The 18,774-nt window shown below is 46.1% G+C and overlaps 1 protein-coding gene across 2 annotated transcripts in view; it reads right to left on the minus strand.

The window, feature by feature from the left end:
- LOC119160858 (uncharacterized) overlaps positions 1 to 18,774 on the minus strand; it is a 119,572-nt gene that overhangs the window by 51,004 nt on the left and 49,794 nt on the right. For both annotated transcript variants that reach the window (XM_037413126.2, XM_037413125.2), the window contains exons 5-6: positions 5,679 to 5,868; positions 1,500 to 1,680 (exon numbers count right to left, since the gene is read on the minus strand). In XM_037413126.2, coding sequence (XP_037269023.1) covers positions 1,500 to 1,680; positions 5,679 to 5,868 — 371 coding nt within the window. The remainder of the gene's footprint in view (positions 1 to 1,499; positions 1,681 to 5,678; positions 5,869 to 18,774) is intronic.

The following is an 18,774-nucleotide window of genomic DNA, read 5'->3' on the forward strand; positions in this document are numbered from 1 at the left end:
AAATCGTACTTCTTCATGATCTCTTGTCGAGAAACACCTGCGTTCACGTCTTTCAATATCATGACCTTTCTTTCAAGATTATTTGCTGGCTGCTGTGGCCACTTAACTCCTGTGACAGTCGGCATCGGTATAAAGCGCAACGGTGGCGTCAACACGCACATACACAGCTGCAACACGCGAAGTCACAACACAAGGAACCAAGTCGTGAAGTGCTATATTCAGCCCCGCTTATCTCGTTCAACTCGAAGCACCCATGAGCACAATCTAACTCCAATTTTTGCACGCACTAATCTTTTTAAGCACTCCTTCTTTCCCCGCACAATCGAGCAGTGGAATAGATTGCCTGTTGATATGTTTTCGGCGCGTGATGTGTCGGATTTTGAAAAGCGTGTACTTTCTGCAATATTTTAAACATTCACTGTGCCGCTATGTTTCTTTGTGTACTGCTATCTCTTTTTGTACTGCTATCTCTTTTTGTACTGCTATTTTTTGTACTGCTATCTTTTTTTTTGTACTGCTATTTTTTGTGTACCAATTTACCATGCTGATTGATGCTTTCTATGTAATTAATCCCTGCCCACCTGCTTGGTCTTCGGACTGCAGTTCGTCTTAAATAATAATAAACCAGTAGGCGTAGCGAACAGCTGTTAATAGACACTGGATGCGCCGATGGCCCAAGCGCTTCCGCCGGGTAGTGACTAGTGCCACCTCGCCACTTTTCCCCCATTCACTATCATCATGATCATAGTCTGCTGCAGTTCGTTCAGTTTCGGTCTCTCCAAAACTCTGGTACCACCGTCCGTTACGTCAAGCAGTGCTTGAGCCTCCAAGTCGCGCGGAGTTGTCCGAGATGACTGGTGCACGGCTAAATCCTTCCGAATTAATGAGCATTTGGCCCCATTGAAATATACAGTTTTGCCTTTTGCAAGAGCGCTCCTGAGATAAATCTTGACAAGCTGAAAGCCCAAGCCGAGCGAGCGATCACAATGCGAGATCGAGGGGGGGGGGGGCGGCGGAGCAAAACAAATGGGGCGAGCCAATAGAAAGCGAGGTGAGCGCGAGCTTTGACGAATCACATGTGCGCAAGCAACCTTTGCAAAAGGAGTGGTAGCGTCGCTCTCGCTGGACTGCGCTGCAAAGAAAGCAGCTTCAAAACAATGCAAAGATGGCGGCACCCGGTCACCACGTTCTGCACTTACGAGCGCATGAACTTTGAACATATTTGTCAATTTTTCGGTCATTTCGGCTCCACCTAGACATGTAAAATGTGTTTTTTTTAATAATTCTCAATTGAATTTAGCTTTCAAATTTTGCTAAGAGATTAATAAATGTTTAAACTTTGCAATACTGCATTTTCTCAATAATACACTTTTTTGCAATTTTTTGCCATAAAAGACCCGCCTCTGCCCTTAAATAAGTGCTTATATATTTTCTCTAATTCGTATAACTTAAGCATCTGAGCCGCCTGGCAATGGCCATTTTGCACTGCTGCTACTCACCTGGGTGCGTACAGGCAAAGGGGCGGCCACCCGAGTGGACAACAGAGTGACCGCGCAGGTGCTCGGGCCGCATGAATGCCTTGCCGCAGCCGGGTTCGGGGCACACGTAACGCCGATCGCCAGTGTGCTTGCGCATGTGCCTCGTCAGCTTGCTGGCACTGGCAAAGGTCCAGGCACACGCCTACACATAGAAGCACAACATGCATCATGGGAATGAAAGGCTCAAAATTCCACTTCACAACCCTAAAAATATGGCCATCATTCAAAGTAAACCTTCCCCTTTTATTTACCTTTGCCGACAAATAGCTGGAACACAACCAGCAAGAACCTTTCACAGCAGGTACAGTAAAACTGCATTATTTCGAACTCGGTTATTTCAAAATCCCACTTAATTTCAAGTATTTCAGTGGTTCCGTAGTTTGCCATGTAAGTTTCAGCAGATAATTTGAAGTGACGGTCAGCACCAGTCCGGTTAATTCAAAAACTTTGGGTTTACTGTGCCTATTAGCAATCCCAATTTCACCACAAAACCGCGGAAACGACAGCCCTTAAGAGCCACTAGGCAATGTACCATAGCGATAATATTGAGTGGCAGCTAAAGTACCCCAGCCTCAATACTTCCAGCACGAAAAATAAAATTATATAAAAAAAAGATGATCTCGTGATGAGCTTAAATGTGCACCTGCGGAAAACAAGACATGCTTCACTGCAACACAGCACTGACGCGCAAGCAGCATGTCGCATGCTTCTTGCAACGTCGGCGCGTCATTGTTTACCCATTCTTTCTGGGAATATAGAGAAATTAATAAAAGACAGTCTAGTGGAATTCGCAATGTATGCGAACCTCCGAGTGCTGGTTACTCCAGCAATTTGCGTACTTGCAGCACTGGCGGAGATATTGCCTGCTACTCCTACTTGGGAAACTCGGCTTGAAAGGTTCAATGATGATAACGCCCAGCGAAAAAATCGTAACTTTGTCACACTGACTATTATGAAATTTTTCACTTTACCAGAAAAAATGGGCAAATAGTCGCATAATGACGTGCTCGTGCAGCAAAAAGCAGGTAACACACTGCCGGCGTGTCACTACTGTGTTCCAGCGAAGATGTCTTTTTTTTTTTTTTTTGCAATTGCAGCAGCGAGGCTCAATTTTCCCCCTTGGCAAAACTGTGGCCTTGTATTGCTGAAAAACGTAACCCTCGGAGCCACAAACTAGCCAGTACAGCAAACGACCAGCCCTGATTATAATTAGAATAACTTCAAGTTCGTTGCATAGCACTTTTTGTACGTTCTGTTAATTCCGAAAACCCACTTAATTAGAAGATTTCTCACAGTCCCAGTGACTTAAAATTAACGAGGTTTTACTTTAATACTAAATTCACAAAAAAATAAGCCACCTTTCTTTCCACGGATGGCTAGAAAATTGGCCACTGGTGGAAAAACTTGTTTTGCGTGTTCACCACATAATGCTGCTTTTCAATCACCCCCCTGAGTACTGCACATAAAAAGACTTTGAGCAATCAAAAAATTTTCTGCAATCCCCCACTATGACAAGCCTAATCATCATATCGTAGCTGAACATTTAAACAAGGTGCTGTGCACAGGAAACACGAACAAGGAAGTGAACGAAGATGGGCACAGATTGCTTGTCAGTGTTTCCTTAGCATAGCACATTGTTTAGGGATGTACGACAACTTTGCCCAGTAACACACAATATGTGGCATTTAAACCTTGATTTTTGTTTTATGCACTAGGATCGCAGCGACTTCCACGCTCTCAAGAGGCTTTTTTTTTCCCCACCAGGATCCTTAATTCGAGGCGAAAGACACACTGCTCGAGTGTTGTAAGCATGTTGAGTGGTAAAAGTAGCTGCATGAAAGTACAGCTACGTTGCACAGCTTTAGAAAGCTATATTTAGAGGCTGCCGCCTCATGCACAGCCGTCCCCATACCTGCATTCACATGCTCTCAAAAGCACAGTGGCAACTCTAGTGGCAGGTGCATGCCCCATATGAAACTGAGACATAGTTTCATGACCAGAATGTTATTGAGAGAAGATGCTACGCGAAGACAAATTTTTTTTTTAATATTCACTCTGGAGCAATGAAACTTCGACTCTTTATAGAACTTTGTATGCCGATTTCAAATATATAATTAGTTTTTTCAAGCTGTATACCTTTGGCTCTGCAGCAAGACAAAGTGAAAACCTTAAGCCTCCCCCCCCCCCCCCCCCCGTTTTCATCACTTCCATAATTTTTTACCATTCATAGTTCATAACGCTTCAAATAAAGTGTAGAATGTAAATAATTAATTAGGAAGTGCATACAAAAAATGTTATAGGCGGGAAAATAATAGACTTGAAAAGTCTATACTTCACCTACCCTAGTAAAGGTGTACATACAGTTTTTTATTATATAATAAGATATTGAAATATAAACTAGATAATTGCATTTGTCATAATTTAGAAAAATTTGGGCGAAATTTCATGCAGATCTGAGCACTAGAAGTGCCCAAAAAAGGAGATGCACATAGAAAAAAAATGGCAAAATATTTGTTTTGAAAAAAACGAGTTTTAAAATTAAAGTTGAGTTTTTCTTTATGAAATATGTCATTAAATGGGATGAAATTTGCACACAACAAAGAACAATCCTTCTTGTAGTGGCCACTGCCACTAATATGGGCAAGCACCATCAGTTTGTCCTTCACAGCTTTTTCGAGCCTACTCTTCACAGACATTCCGCTCACAGACAAGGCCATGAAACACTTGGAAAACTTCTTCCGCTCAATCTGGCAGAGCCTTGTGCCGACTGCAAGCTAGGGAGAAGTTCAACAGCACTTCGAAATCAAAACTAAGTCCAGTGTCGAGGGACACAACACTGCCGATGCCACAGTGGCTTTTGTGGCCGCGTTTGTGCCACGTACCGTCGTACATAACGGCGGTGTTGTCCTTGCTAACTTCTCTTACTGTGAGCTCCCTGAACCGCAGATAATTGGCACAGATGGCATCCATTGTCACATCACGGAGTTTCTGGCTGAGGGCTGTGAATGACATTGATGCATTGGCTTTTGCAAGCCAAGAATCACTGAAAATCAGACCAGCCACTCTTAACCCATTCCTAAAGAGCACACCGCCACAACAGCTTTCACTTAGACAGTGTAGCTACTGCGCAAGATACAGCTTTCTTCATCCATAATGGAGATAAACACACGAGAAAAGCATTGTTCAGCTGCGTAGCTCGACAATACAAGAACCCTGCAAGTAGGCTTCACAACATTTACAGGCTCACAGCGACCAATGGTGGTCCTCGATCCATACCACATGATTTAAAAGCCAGTCACGGCGCTCGAAAAACGCGCAAAAGCGTGCTTCTTTTATGATTTCTGGCACTGCAGCAGCATGAGAAACCATTGCTATTTGAAGAGGGAGGCTCGGCTCTTCGCCGCATGCGATCAACCATGGCAAGTAGCGGGGCATTATCAGCGACAAGGCGCTCGAAGACTGCACACTTTCAGCTTATTAACAGCTACCTTGTGCTCCTTAGACGCAATTTTAAACAATTTCCAGTTGAGTCTTAACATAGACATTTTTTTTTAAAACAGTAGAGGTGCTAATTCTATCAAAACAGGTGAAAACGAAAAAATCAGAAGTTTTTTAGAAGACTGGTGTGTTTTTTTACCCGCATCTTCCCTTAAAGGACTCTGGTATCAGCTTGGATGTAGAATTACCCTGTCAAATGTGCATTTATATGGAAGCATTTTTCCCTTCTTCCAGTACTTCAAATAGGGGTGTGCGTTATACACTCGGATGGCTCATACAGGTGGAAACATCTTTCCTGTTACTCAAAATACCAGCCTTGAATTGCTCTTCCAGTAAGTTATTCTACGCTTGTAAAAGTATTCCATGCCGTAAATGTCCCCCCCCTCCCCCCCAACACACTCAAAGGAAGTAGTTTGAGGCTCAGCATCTAGGGTAAAAAATTGTTCTAGAGGAAGGTATACTGCAGAAAGAATGCCCTAAGAACTCTCTTCCTTTTAACTCTTACACTGTACTTTCCAGCACGCAATAACCTTTGCTAGAAGTACGAAGCCCCCACGCGCACCTCTGCACTACGGCTTCGGTGGCAAGACGCCATTGCAAACTCTCGCAATCGGATACAGTGTGCAAAGGACCAGCACTCACAGGGCATGCGTAAGGTCGCTCGCCCGTGTGCTGCCGCAAGTGGAGTCGTAACTTGCAGGCACGCCCAAATGCCCGCCCGCAGTCTTGAAACGGGCAGCGCAGCTCCTCAGGCCGATGCTGGTGAACACGCAGGTGTGAAGCCAGAGTGTTGGACGAGTAGTACGCCTTCCCACAGCCCTCTTCCGGACATCTGCACCGAGAAGAGAGACATACACCTCAGTCAAACTGCAGCCACTTGCCTGCGATGCACGCAACTTCCAAAAAAGGTACAGACTAGAGCTGGTGGTCATTATTTTCGACCAAAACCGAGCACTGTGCGTGATCAGTTCTTAATTTCGGTGTAGGCAAAATTGTTGAAACCCGTGTGCTGTGCCATGTTAGTGCACGTTGAAGGTTACCTGAAAGTTCAAATTTTCGGAGTACACAAGAATCACGATGATATCATTACTGCCAAGTGCCAAGCTAGAGACACCCTCCTTTTTTTCGGGAAATTCGAAATAAGTTCCAATGACCAGTCTGGGATCAAGCAAGCAACCCCCTCCAGAATCTGGTTGGCTCATCCTTCACCAGGGGGGTGCTTGCTCGCCATTTTACAATATAGTTGATACGAATTTCGCAATAATACAAATATTAAGGTTGTCTTGGATGGTCTACATACCGTACTTACTCGCATAATACGCGCACTTTGTCTCCCAAAAATCCAGCTCAAAGTTCTGGGTGCGTCTGTTACGCGGGCTAAAAGTTCTGAAAATTTTACTTCTGCAAACAGCATAGACCATTGATAACTTACGTGGCTAAAGTCGCAAGCATTCCCACTACAGCTGAAACAACCTTCTTCATAGGCTACACTAGCGCGACACTAGCGTGACAGCGTTGAGCATGCCGTTGCAAGTGTCCGTGAATTGAGGCGTGCGACGTGGTGTGCATTAAAATTTCCAAAAAATTTGGTCTTGTTTCTTTTTCCTCGCTTCAATTAACGTAAGAGGGCCTGGAATTGCAACCGTGCAAACACGGTACAGAACTATCGATATCAGGTGAGTTCGGCGTGCACCTGTTATGCGTGTAAATATGGTAAAATAAAATCTGCTGCAATTCAGTGTTATACAAACAGTGTCCCCAGCCACCACTGATGATAGGAACACATGAATGACCGTTGCACTTGGGCGGCACGATGCAGAGTGGCTACCAGCTTAGTGTGAGTGTCGGCAGGTTTTTTACACTCCACTTTTCTCTACATCTTGAGCCACCAAAGCTGATCAAGATGTAGAGAAAAGTGGGGAGTTAAATTTGCTCCTGTCCCTTCTCCCCGTGGCTGCGTATGGCTGCGCTGCGCCCCATTACCTGCATGCAACCCACAAGAAAGAGGAAACCTCTCGAGCTCAAGAAATGAGCCTGCGAGAAGAGGGGCAACAGGCATGCACGGCCTCTCTCGTTTCCAGCACTGGCCCCGTTCCTGACAAGGTACATCAGCCCTTTCCAGGCAGCTCTTTAGCATATATTAGTGCTTTTTCTTTTTTCTTAAATGCAAAGCCGTTTTCACGTGGTGTGGGCGATGCGGGCACTGGTGTGGTGCTCACAAAAGCACCAGTTTTGCTGCTGCAACTGCTAAGTGCATGTCTTATTTGAGAGTTGCTGGACTGCCTAAACTTGCCACATACTGAAAGACTGAAGCATTCGTTGGCATGTCTAGGAAGCAGAAGGCCTCTTCTTTTAAGAAAAAAAATATGAATTCTCAGGAAGGTGAATGAAGACCCCAAGAAAAAGCAACTTACTTGGCGAAAGAGTTTGGCATAGTGCCATCAATGCTCTGCACCATTGTTGGGCAGCGAGATGTCATCTTAAAAACTGCCCACCACTTTCGCACGAACGACAAGCAGGCAAAAACAGCTACACACGGTAAGCTGGAAACCGACGTGCTTACATGGTTTCGCGAAGTGAGGGCAGCTGGTGTTAATGTGGACGGCAAGGTGCTACGTGAAAAGGCGACCAACGTACCACTTTCTAAGCTTCCAAGCGGATGGCTGCAGTACTTCAAAGAAAGCCATGAACTAGTTTACAGAGTTGTCAGTGATGAAGCAAAATGGACAGGTTGCAAGTGAATGACTGGCTGAAAACGCTGCCGGCGGTAATTTCAGACTATGCACCATGTCACGTATTTAACGCTGACAAGGCGAAGCTCTTTTCGGACCTGCAGCTAGAGAGGAACCTGTATGTGAAAGGGCAGGCTTGTCAAGGTGGTAAGAAAAGTAAGGAACAGACCACTGTGCTTTTTTGCACGAATGCTGACGGCTCTAACAAAATTCAGCTTACTGTCATAGGCCAACCAAAACAACCAAAGTGCTTCAGATCGGCAAAACATTTTTTTGCCTTGCTTGTACAAAGGAAACAAAAAAGCATGGATTACTGCAGATTTTTCCAGCGGGTTTCTAGAAAATCGTAGCAAGAAACAGAAAAATTTTGTTTTTTATCTAGCAGTGTTCAGCTCATTCAAAAGACTGCATTTAGTGCCACGACAAGGTTCCTGTCTTTAACACTACAAGCCGTTTACAGCCGCTGGACACAAAAATAATTCAAAATGTAAAACATTATTCTAAAAGGTTGCGTGTGTGGAGAGGCTTCTGGCAAAAATTGAGTGCAAAAATGAAAACTTGCAGATTAGTCTGCTTGACGCATTACATTTTATAGCCATGTCCTGGGACAATGTGACCAAGGACATGATTTCAAACTGGTTTTGCAAGTGTAGATTTTTCGGAGGACTGAATGCGACTCCAACATAATATAATGAAGCGCCTGGCGCTGATTTGCACGTCGAGGGTTGAGAAACCTTAAGACTGAAGCCTCAGCGCGAGACTTTGTCACAGTTGACGATAACGTCGCGACCTGTGGGCTGCGATCTATCGAAGAATTAGTCAACAATGCAAAGGAGAATGAGTCTGACAGTGGTGGTGAAGACGCCGACGTATGTGACCTCCTGTCATTGACGTCGGCAAACATGCCCTCGATGTCCTGCACTGCACCGTAAGCGCTGGCAACTTAAGTAAGAGGAAACTGTGGCGATTTTTTTTTTTTTTCTCCTTTCAGGCAGCTTTCTTAAGAGACGTCGAAGGCAGAGAAGTTCATAAGACCATTATGGACTTTTTCAGCAAGAAGCAGTTGACTGCAATAGAGTTCTTGTACATCTTCATGATCAGCTTCATCTTGTTTTGGTTCACACAAATTCAGGATGACATAAATATTTTGCGTGCTACTATTACAAAGCACTCCGCCGACGAGGTTACGAAGGGCGTTACGAAACTCGCCACTGCCAAAGGCACCGGGCACACCGACTGCGAAAGGGGCTCGAAGCAATGAGAGGCTTCACTGTTACGAAGGCAAGACGCCAACACGGTCTTGAAGGCGCCACTGCTCCGAACTCCGCCGACACGGTCACCAGCCGTTTGGTAGCGTGTGTTACTCAGCTCGCGACTACTTCTGCGCAGAGCTGATAGATGAGCAGACGAGACAACGGTGAGTTAAGGCAAGGTTTATGTACAGCAAAGAAATAGAGGTGTTACAAATTCAGCACTAGGGCCGACAGCTTAGAGACTCGAAGAGCCGAGCTGTCTTCTCTGACACATAGGTCTACTGCTGGTGACGTGCCGCAAGGCTGTTTTTAAGGCACTGGGTGGATGGATCCTTTGAGTCACCAAATGTCCAACCAAAAGCGCCGCTGGCCGTGATGTCGGAATCCTCAAATGGGGACTCGCCGCTGCGCGTGGTTGCACCAAGAACAAGGGATGTTGCCACGCATTGCGTAAGACAGACAGAGAGACAGACAGACAATGAACTTTATTTGATCCTGAGGAGCTTTCGCGGGAACCCCTATCGGGGACCCGCGGAAGCCGCTGGCCGCGTCCAAGTAGGGGCTGGGACGCCGTGATGTTCCGCCCTTTCTTGGGCCCTCTGGATTGCCTTGATTTGTGCTTGAAGCGATGGGTTCCGGAGTGCTTCTTCCCAGTCGGCTTCGCTGGATAGAGGGCCATTAGGTAACGCGGGGCATTGCCAAAGCATGTGCGTTAAGGAACAATAAGTTTCATTACATTGCGGACAACTTGAGTCAACGTCTGTGGAGATACGACTAAGAAGGCCTCGCGAGGAGAACGAGCTCGTCTGGAGCATTTTAAGTGTAATTGACTGAGACCTATCTAACTTTGGGTGAGGAAGAGGATAGGCTCTTCTACTTAGCCGATAGTGAGATGTGATTTCATTAAACGTAAGGAGTGGATCGTTATGCTGGATTTCATCCTGACCCCATAAGGCCTCCATGCCGCCGCAGCGCGTTAGATCTCGCGCACGGTCATGGGCAAGCTCGTTGAGGTTAGGTACGTGCTGATGAACGTCCGCACCCATATGGGCGGGAAACCAAGAGATTAAGTGAGTGCCAGGGTCTGTTCTTTTTTCTAGAATGGAGGCAGCCTCCCGCGCTATGTTACCCGACTCAAAAGCTTTGATGGCCGCTCGTGAGTCTGTTAACACGGTGGTGTGTGAGTGGTCGGTCATGACCAGGGCTATGGCGACCTGTTCTGCAACTGCGCTCGTAGCTAACCTGACTGAGGCTGAGGAGCGTAATTCCCCGTTGCCGTCAATGACTGCCAGCGCAAATTTGCTAGACTTGCCGTACTGAGCCGTGTCGACAAAGACAGTCGATTCTCGATTCTCGGCGGCGTTCTGTAATATCGCCCGTGCTCGGGCTTTTCGCCTCCCTACATTGTATTGCGGGTGCATATTCCGAGGAAATGGGCTGACCACAAAGGTTTCCTGGACCTCCCGGGATAAGGTAATTTCCCGTTCAGCAAGCATTCTGGGAGCCATGCCAGCCTCGTCCAGGATGCGTCTTCCTGCCCTGGTTGACGAGAGCCTGACCACCTGGGCGGTGACCTGCGCTTCGATCACTTCATCAATCTCGTTGTGCATACCGAGTTGTCTTAATTTGTCAGAGCATGTGGTTACTGGTAACCCTAGCACCTTTTTGATGCTCTTACGGATGAGAGTGTCTAGCTTATTTTTTCCGTTCTAGTCCAGGTAAGCGCCGATGCTACATAATTAATGTGGCTCATTAGGAAGGCATGATGGATCCGAAGTAGGTTGGCTTCACTTAGTCCCTTTCTGCGTCCTGATACTCTAGCAACGAGTCTCAGCATGCTTTCGGTTTTGGCCGTGATGTGCGTCAGGGTTTTGGCGTTACACCCTTTCGCGTCAATCAGTAGTCCTAGGATTCTGATTGAATCTACTCGTGGAATGCGCTGTCCATTTTTTGCAAAAAGGGAGATGGGAATTTGGTCGAGGTGTGGAAGTCTCCTAACGCCTTGCCTGGCCGGCCTGTACAGTAACAGTTCCGATTTGTTTGGAGAGAGTTGGAGGCCTGTGCCTTCTAGATAGGACTCCGTTTCATCTAGGGCTGATTGCAGTGCGTTTTCTACTTCTGCAAGTGATCCTCCCGAGCACCAGATCGTGATATCGTCCGCGTAAAGCGAGTGGCCTATAATGGGCAGGTATCTGAGCCTCTCCGATAAGCCCTTCATGACTATATTGAATAACAAGGGGGAGATGACTGCCCCTTGGGAAGTGCCTCTGGCTCCCAAGGCGAACTCGTCTGACTTGTGTTCAGCGATCCTTATGGTAGCCGTTCTATTCATCAGGAATGACCTAACAAAGGCCTGAAACTTCGCTCCCAGACCTAGGCTAGCCGTGGCTTGCAAGACAAAGCGATGAGATACGGTGTCAAAGGCCTTGGTCAGGTCAAGGGCTAAGATCCCCCTAACATCCCTAGTGTTGTTATCGAAAATGTGCTTCTTAAGAAGTAGCATTACATCTCGTGTGGAAAGGCCAGGCCTGAAGCCGATCATGTTGTGTGGGAATAGTTCCTTGAGTTCTATGTAGTTCGAGATCCTATTGAGGATCGCATGTTCCGCTACCTTGCCTACACAAGAGGTTAGCGATATCGGCCTTAGATAGTCAAGATTTAAGGGCTTACCCGGTTTCGGAATAAGCACAATCGAGACCGCTTTCCACTCTGCCGGCACGCTTCCACTCTCCCAAGTCTTGTTGACCTCTTTCGTTAGCATCTCAATTGATCTATCATCCAGGTTCCTTAACAGTCTGTTTGAGATGCCGTCTGGTCCTGAGGCTGACCTGCTGTTCAAGTTGTGAAGAACGGCCCTAATTTCAGACTCCGTGAAGGGGTCATCGAGCTCTTTTACCGTGTCACATTCTATTTCAGGATACTCTTCTGAGCGTCCTGCGCCTAGCGAGAGATATCTATTCGCTACCTCGTCTAAGAGCGTTTTTTCTGTTCCACCCTCTTGTCTGTGCTTGTGAATCAGGCGGCACAGTGCCTGTCTTTGATTGCCTTTGGTCTGCGTGTCGTCTAGCATGTGTTTAAGAAGATTCCATTTCCCCCCTGTACGCATGCGTCCATCGACTGCTGAACAGATCTCATCCCATTGTAGTTGAGCTAACTCGGTGCAGTACTGTTCGATCTCCCTATTAAGTTCCGCAACCCTCTTTCGTAACCGTCGGTTAAGCCTCTGTGTTTTCCATCGCCTCAAAATGGAGGCTTTGGCTTCCAAGAGTTGTGCGAGGTGCGGATCCATCCTGGGAACATCGAGCTCGGTTTGAATAGTTTTTGTGGCCTTTTCAATGTCTGCTCTGAGTGTCTGAATGAGTTCGCTGAAGCTGTCGTATTCGCCCATATCCTCGTTTCTGAGCTTTCGGAAAGCATCCCAGTCCGTCACTTTAAATTCCCTGGCCTGGGGGGCTCTGACCTGAATGGTAACACTAATGATGAAGTGATCGCTGCCCAGGTTTTCTTGCTTGTTATCCCAGGTTGTTTGCTGTAAATTTTTGATAAACGCGAGATCGGGGGTAGTGTCTCTAGCCACCGACGTGCCCAGTCTCGTGGGAAACCGGGGATCGGTGATGACTGTTAGCGTTAGGTCATCGACTGCCCGCGCTAGATTTATGCCCTGAGCCGTTTGCCTGATGTACCCCCCTGCGTTATGTGGGGCGTTGAAGTCTCCCGCGATTACTAACGGTGACTGCCTAGCGAGTGTAGCGGCCTTTGTAAACAGGGAGTGGAAAGACTGTCTCTGATCGGATGGTGGGCTGTAAACATTTAGAATGAACACGCTTTGTTTAAGCCACCTGTTAGGAATAACCTCAATGACAAGCGCCTCCATTCTGCCACGACCTGGCTGAATGTCATGTACAACATATGCGAGCTTTTTGCTCACCAGCGTAGCTATACCTCTCTTGGACTCCCCCCTTGCCGCCACCGATTTGTAACCAGCGAAGGTGGATGTGTCGCACAGTGTTTCCTGTAGCAAAATTACTTGGAGCCTTTCTGCCTGAGCCGTAACGTACTGTTGCAGTGAGGTCTTGCGCCTTTGAAAGCTAGCACAATTCCAATGCCAAATTACTAGATTATTTTGAGTGCCCGCCATTTTACTAGTTTTAGTTTTATTAACCCTGCGGGGTCGCCCCTGCATCATCATTAACTGCAGCTTGTGTACGAACCTTTGGCCTGGTCTGAATAGCCATTTTATTCTCAAGTGCGACTACCTTATTTTCTACGGCTCCTACTTTACTCTCAAGTGCTCCCATGCGCAGCGCGAGTTGATTCATGCTTAACTGGTTTTCCTTGGAAATCCTAAGTAACTCTTCTAGCATCTTGTTCTGCGAGCTTTCGACCTGCATCTCCGAGTCGCTCTCATCCTTTGGAGGTGGAGCCTTACGCTTGGCCTTGTTGACCTCGACTTTGGGTTCCTGCGTGCTTTTATGCACGGCGTTATCCGCCACGTTCGCGCCCTCGACTCTGCTGGAAATGGCCTGCGCGGCTGTCTGCTTGCGTAGCTCTGCTTTGAGACTAGCAATCTCCTGGCGTAACCGTTCAATCTCACTCTTTTCATCATGCTCCGGCAATGCTGACCGCGTTACCTTTTTGGGCTTGGTCGTCTTCTCCTTGACTCGATCCGCCCATGTGAGTTCCTCCTGGATTCTCCTTCTAGACGCCGAACGCCCTCTGGAACGCGAACGGCTCTTGCACCGCTGCGCAGCTGGCGTGACGGAGCGGCCTCTCCTGGGTGTGCCAGAGACGCTAGGTGAGACGCTGGAGTCACGGGACTGCATTTCTAGGGCCATCTGCGTCTTCTCGGAGCGCCGGTGGCGTTGGCGTCGTCTCCTTCTGACGATGTAGGGGACTTGAAATCTGTCTTTGCATGCTATGTCTGCAGTGGGATGTGGACCTCCGCATAGCGAACACTTTGGAGTGCAATGATGATCCTCCGTTGGTGATTTCTGTCCGCACGTGCGGCACCACTTGCTGTTTGGATTAGGGCAAACGTCAGCACGGTGTCCCAAACCTCCGCAGCCGTAGCAGACCTCCGTGTGTCTCCTGTATAGTGTGCAGCGAAACAAGCTCGCACCACAGGACACATAATTGGGCACCTTCATACCCTTGAACAGTAAGACTCGCCAGACTGGAAGGCGCCAATTGCTGCGCGTGGTTGCAGCCAAGGACGAGTGACGTTCCCACGCATTGCGTAAGACTCGCCAGACTGGAAGGCGCCGATTGCTTCAACGGGCCCGTGGGCTGAGGGAGCTCGCTGTGTGTTGCAAGACAGAACGGCACCGCCCCTTGATGACGTCGTCGTGTTGATCGCGTCAGGCGGGCTCGCGCGCTGGTTTTGACACAGATTGCCTTTGCAGAGGCATTGGCGTTCAGTGTGGACTCCCAGGCATAACACTACTTACAATTTTCTATCATTGAGATTCTATTGTACTCCACTATGCACTCATAATCGTATCGTGGTTTTGGGACGTAGAACTCACAGGTATGTTGGACATCGTAACGACACTCCACTTATTCATAAGGAAAAGTGGCACGATCATTAAATAAGTCCACAGGAATGCTGACTGGTTAGAGTCTCTGCACACATGTAAAAAAAAAAAATAGCGGGCCCCTCAAAAAAAACTTTCATTTTCTAATAATCACATATGCATTAAAAAATATAGGGATGAGTTCTTACATAAGAGAATATTTAAGTCATAGAATAACAGTTCTCATTGTTTATTAAGGTATTTTCAGTGCAACAATTTCTTATAATAACACACGTCAACACGCCTCTCTGAAGTTTGTTAAACCTTGTATATTGCACTACATATCTGAAACCATATTTTCTAGAAATAGTTTAACAAGGCTTAAGATTGTTCATAATAATTGGGTAAATGCACAATATAAATTTTTTTATTTTAATCTTGTCTTACCTTGTTTTCGTATGCAAAATTAACTCTTCCTCAGCATTTTTGACATTAACCTAATCACTATTACTCACCGAAATTGTATCCACGATTCCAGGGGTGCAATAGCCGAAATAGAATTTAAAGCAATTTTTGGAGCAGAAGAATGCTTTTGGAGCCCTAAAATCCAAATTTAGAGAAGGCTACGGGAAGAAAACATTCATTTTTTTTTTTTAATCAAGAAAGACCAAATTCGAAGCTGTGTGAAAAAGAAGTACAGTAAAACCTCATCATTTCAAACTCAGTTATTTTGAAATGCCGCTTAAATGTAAGTATTTCGGCGGTCCTGCATGTTGAAATCTAAGTTTGAGCCGACAATTTGAAGCGGCGGTCAGCACCAGTCCGGTTAATTCGAAAACTTTGGGCGCAGTGTGCCTATTACCAATCCCGATTTCGCCGCAAAAACGCGGAAAAAGCAGCCCTTAAGAGCCAGTAGGCAATGTACTGTAGCGATACTAATGAATGTCAGCTGAAGCATGCCAACCTTGATACTTCCAGCTCGAAAAATAAAATACAGTCGCGTATTTTAAACAGTCGTGTAATCAATTGAAATGTGCGCCTACAGAAAAGAAGTCATGCTGCACTGCAACACAGTGATCACACGTGGGCAGTATGTTGCATGCTTCTCAAAACGTCAGCACGTCATGATTTACCCAAAGGACAGTCTGGCGGAATTCGCGATGTATGCAAACCTCCAAGTGCCGGTTGCTCCAGCAATTTCCGCACTTGCACTGCTCGTAAAGTTCTTGCCTGCAACGTCTGCTTCAAAAACTAAGTTCGAAAGCTTCAATCATCATGTTTTCCAGCCAAAACACATAGCGAATTTCGTTACACGGTCTGTTATTAATTTCTTTGTTTTACTAGAAAAATCGGGCGGATGGTCCCACTATGACGTGCCGATGCAGCGAGGAGCAAGCAACATACTGCCCGTGTGCCACTACTGTGCTGCAGTGACGAGTAACGAGGCCTAGCGTTCCCCCTGTTTGCGGCGAATTGTGACCCAGCTGTTATTGCTGGACAATATAACCCTTGTAGCCGCAAACTAGCCGGCACAGCCAACAACCAGCCCTGATTACTTTGAATAATTTCAAGTTTCTTGCATCTCACTTTTCTATGTTCTGCTAATTCAAAAACATGCTTAATTAGAAGATTTCTCACAGTCCCAGTAACTTCGAATGAACAAGGTTTTACTGTATGTACAGAGAAAAAAATATATATATACAAGCAATTCTACATCACCTAAATCATGCAGAGTGCGTATTAGCACTGTTATTTCAATAAAATTAGTATTTTGAACCACACTACTCTGAAAACAATGATAATGTTCAAATTCGCATTTTCGATACCTGCAGGGGTGCATAAAATCAGGAGCAATTTTCGGAGCAGCAGAATATTACTTTTGGAGCACTAAAATGTAAATTTGGCATAGGTTACAGGAAATAAAATGTCTATTGTTTATTCTGAAAGACCCCATTCAAAGCCAAGAAGACTTGCATTTAGAAAAAAAAAGTATGTTCAAGCCAATCAACATCATCTAAATCATGCAGAGTAAACATGAGCGCTGCTGTTTCAGTAAAACTAGCATTTCGATCTAGTACACCACTGAACGAGCAATGATAAGTCAACACTAGCACTTGCTGCATCTGTCAAATCCTTTCACAGAATCCGTGAATTAAAATGAGGATCTGCCAACCTGGTGACCTTGAAATTGAAGGGATTCATGAAACTGAAGAGTAGGGGTGACGGGAAAAAAAAAAAAGCTTGCGCAGTTTTTTTTTAGGGCCGTAGAAGTGTCGTACACTGTTCCAAATGATCGCCAGTAACTTTTTCACACATCAGCAATCATACTAGTGCTCACTATTATGCGGTAGTACACACGCATGAGTATGTGAACGAAATTTGCTCTCCCGTGAGTAGTGCTAACAGCACCTTGCCAGTCATAACACGCTTTTCTGCAGGGCACCAATGTATTAAGACGAAAATGCTTTAAGCAGCATTCTGTACAGTTAGAACAAGGCCAATACATTTTTTAACACCACTATGCCCCCTCCCCTTCTTTTTTTTTATGGGGGGAAGGGGCGGGTTAGGTTTAGGGCACAACATCTCGGCTCACTTGCAAGGCGCGGTTTACCAGATAATAAAACGTCAGTGCGTGCCCGTTGATTCGGCAACAGCACTGGATATCCACGGGATGAGGCAACTAATGCAACTTCAAGACAATGTTTTATGTGCCGTTGCTATGACGACCAACGTGGTTGCTTGCAACACCAGCGCCCACAGCATGTCGACTCGGGCAGAAAACGCAATATGTGCTCCCAGCTCTAGTTGCTAACATGCCATAGCCGCTTTTGGTGACTGGTAAGTTCATATTTGCCGAGAACCGTTCGTGGCTACAGCAACGAATCTTTGTCTAGAAGTTGCATCATCCCGTCGATAGGTATCCGTTATGGCCAGCAGACCAATGGGCTCACAGTTTCATCACTTTATCTGGTCGATCGCCTCTCACGAGTGCCCTGACTTAATGGGATTAAGGTTAGTAGTCTGCGCGCTTGGATTGATTGATGACTCAAACTGCAGGTGGGAAATGTACGTGGCCTCTATTTCTCGCAGAAATCAAAGCAACTGAGAAAATACTGAGGCTGGTCGGGCATTTTGGTGCAGCATACACAATTTTGGCAGATTTTATGGTTTTGGCGTAGCTCGGCACAAAAATGGGAAAATTGTTGGCTCAATTGGCGCAGCTGTTGCACCCCTGCACCTGTCAAATCCTTTGACATACTTGCGAGATATGTAAATCTGTGGAGCAGAGGTGGCTATAAAAGAAAAAATAAAAATAAAACTGACATATAGTTTTGTTTCACTTTTTAGAACTGCAGAAATATCATACACAGCTTCAAATGATTGCCGGTAACTTTTTTAGACGTCAGTGATCATATTTGTACTCACAAGTATATGGCGCATACATGCATGAGTAATTGAACAAACTGTGATGTGTCCCATAACTAGCGCTAACAGCTCCTTCCAAATTTCAAAACACTTTTTCGAAGGCCATCGATATATTGAGGTGAAGGTGGCTCAAGTGGCATTCTGCACAGGTTACAACAAGGCCAATAAATTTACGAACCGCTACCATACCTGCCAAGTTCAAGGATTCTGAATCCGGCAGATTTCCACAACATGAGGGGGGGGGGGAGGGGTTCGTTGAATTATTTGCCCTTATTTTTTTTTTCAGCACCAAAAAGATACCCAATGAGAAACAAACAAAAAAACACTGCAAAAAACAAAGGGGGAGGGGGGAGGGGCTCAATCGCAAGCGCCAACATCAGCGTTGCGGTCTTATAAAGGCTTGGAGTGGCCGAACAAGTTAGGGTAGGGTTTTCCACCAAGGTGAGAACCTCAAAGGATCAACACAACTAGCAGAATTTATTTCTGTCAAAACAACTCGCGTATGTGTTTCTGAAACACACGTGAACACACGGGACGGTTCAGCTGGCTGCTGCAAAAGCGCGGGTCAAAGCTTTGCTCACTACTAGATCCTTTTGACAAGAACGCCAAAACGCGTCTTGCCTTTTTTTCCTTGCATATTTACTGCCTTTAATCTACCGCTGCGTCAGCAGCCTGGACTCGAAGCTCATAATAATTGATTGATATGTGGGGTTTAACGTCCCGAAACCACCATATGATTATGAGAGACGCCGTAGTGGAGGGCTCCGGGAATTTCGACCACCTGGGATTCTTTAACGTGCACCCAAATCTGAGC

This window comes from Rhipicephalus microplus, chromosome X, assembly GCF_043290135.1.
Source record: "Rhipicephalus microplus isolate Deutch F79 chromosome X, USDA_Rmic, whole genome shotgun sequence".
Taxonomy (NCBI): domain Eukaryota; kingdom Metazoa; phylum Arthropoda; class Arachnida; order Ixodida; family Ixodidae; genus Rhipicephalus; species Rhipicephalus microplus.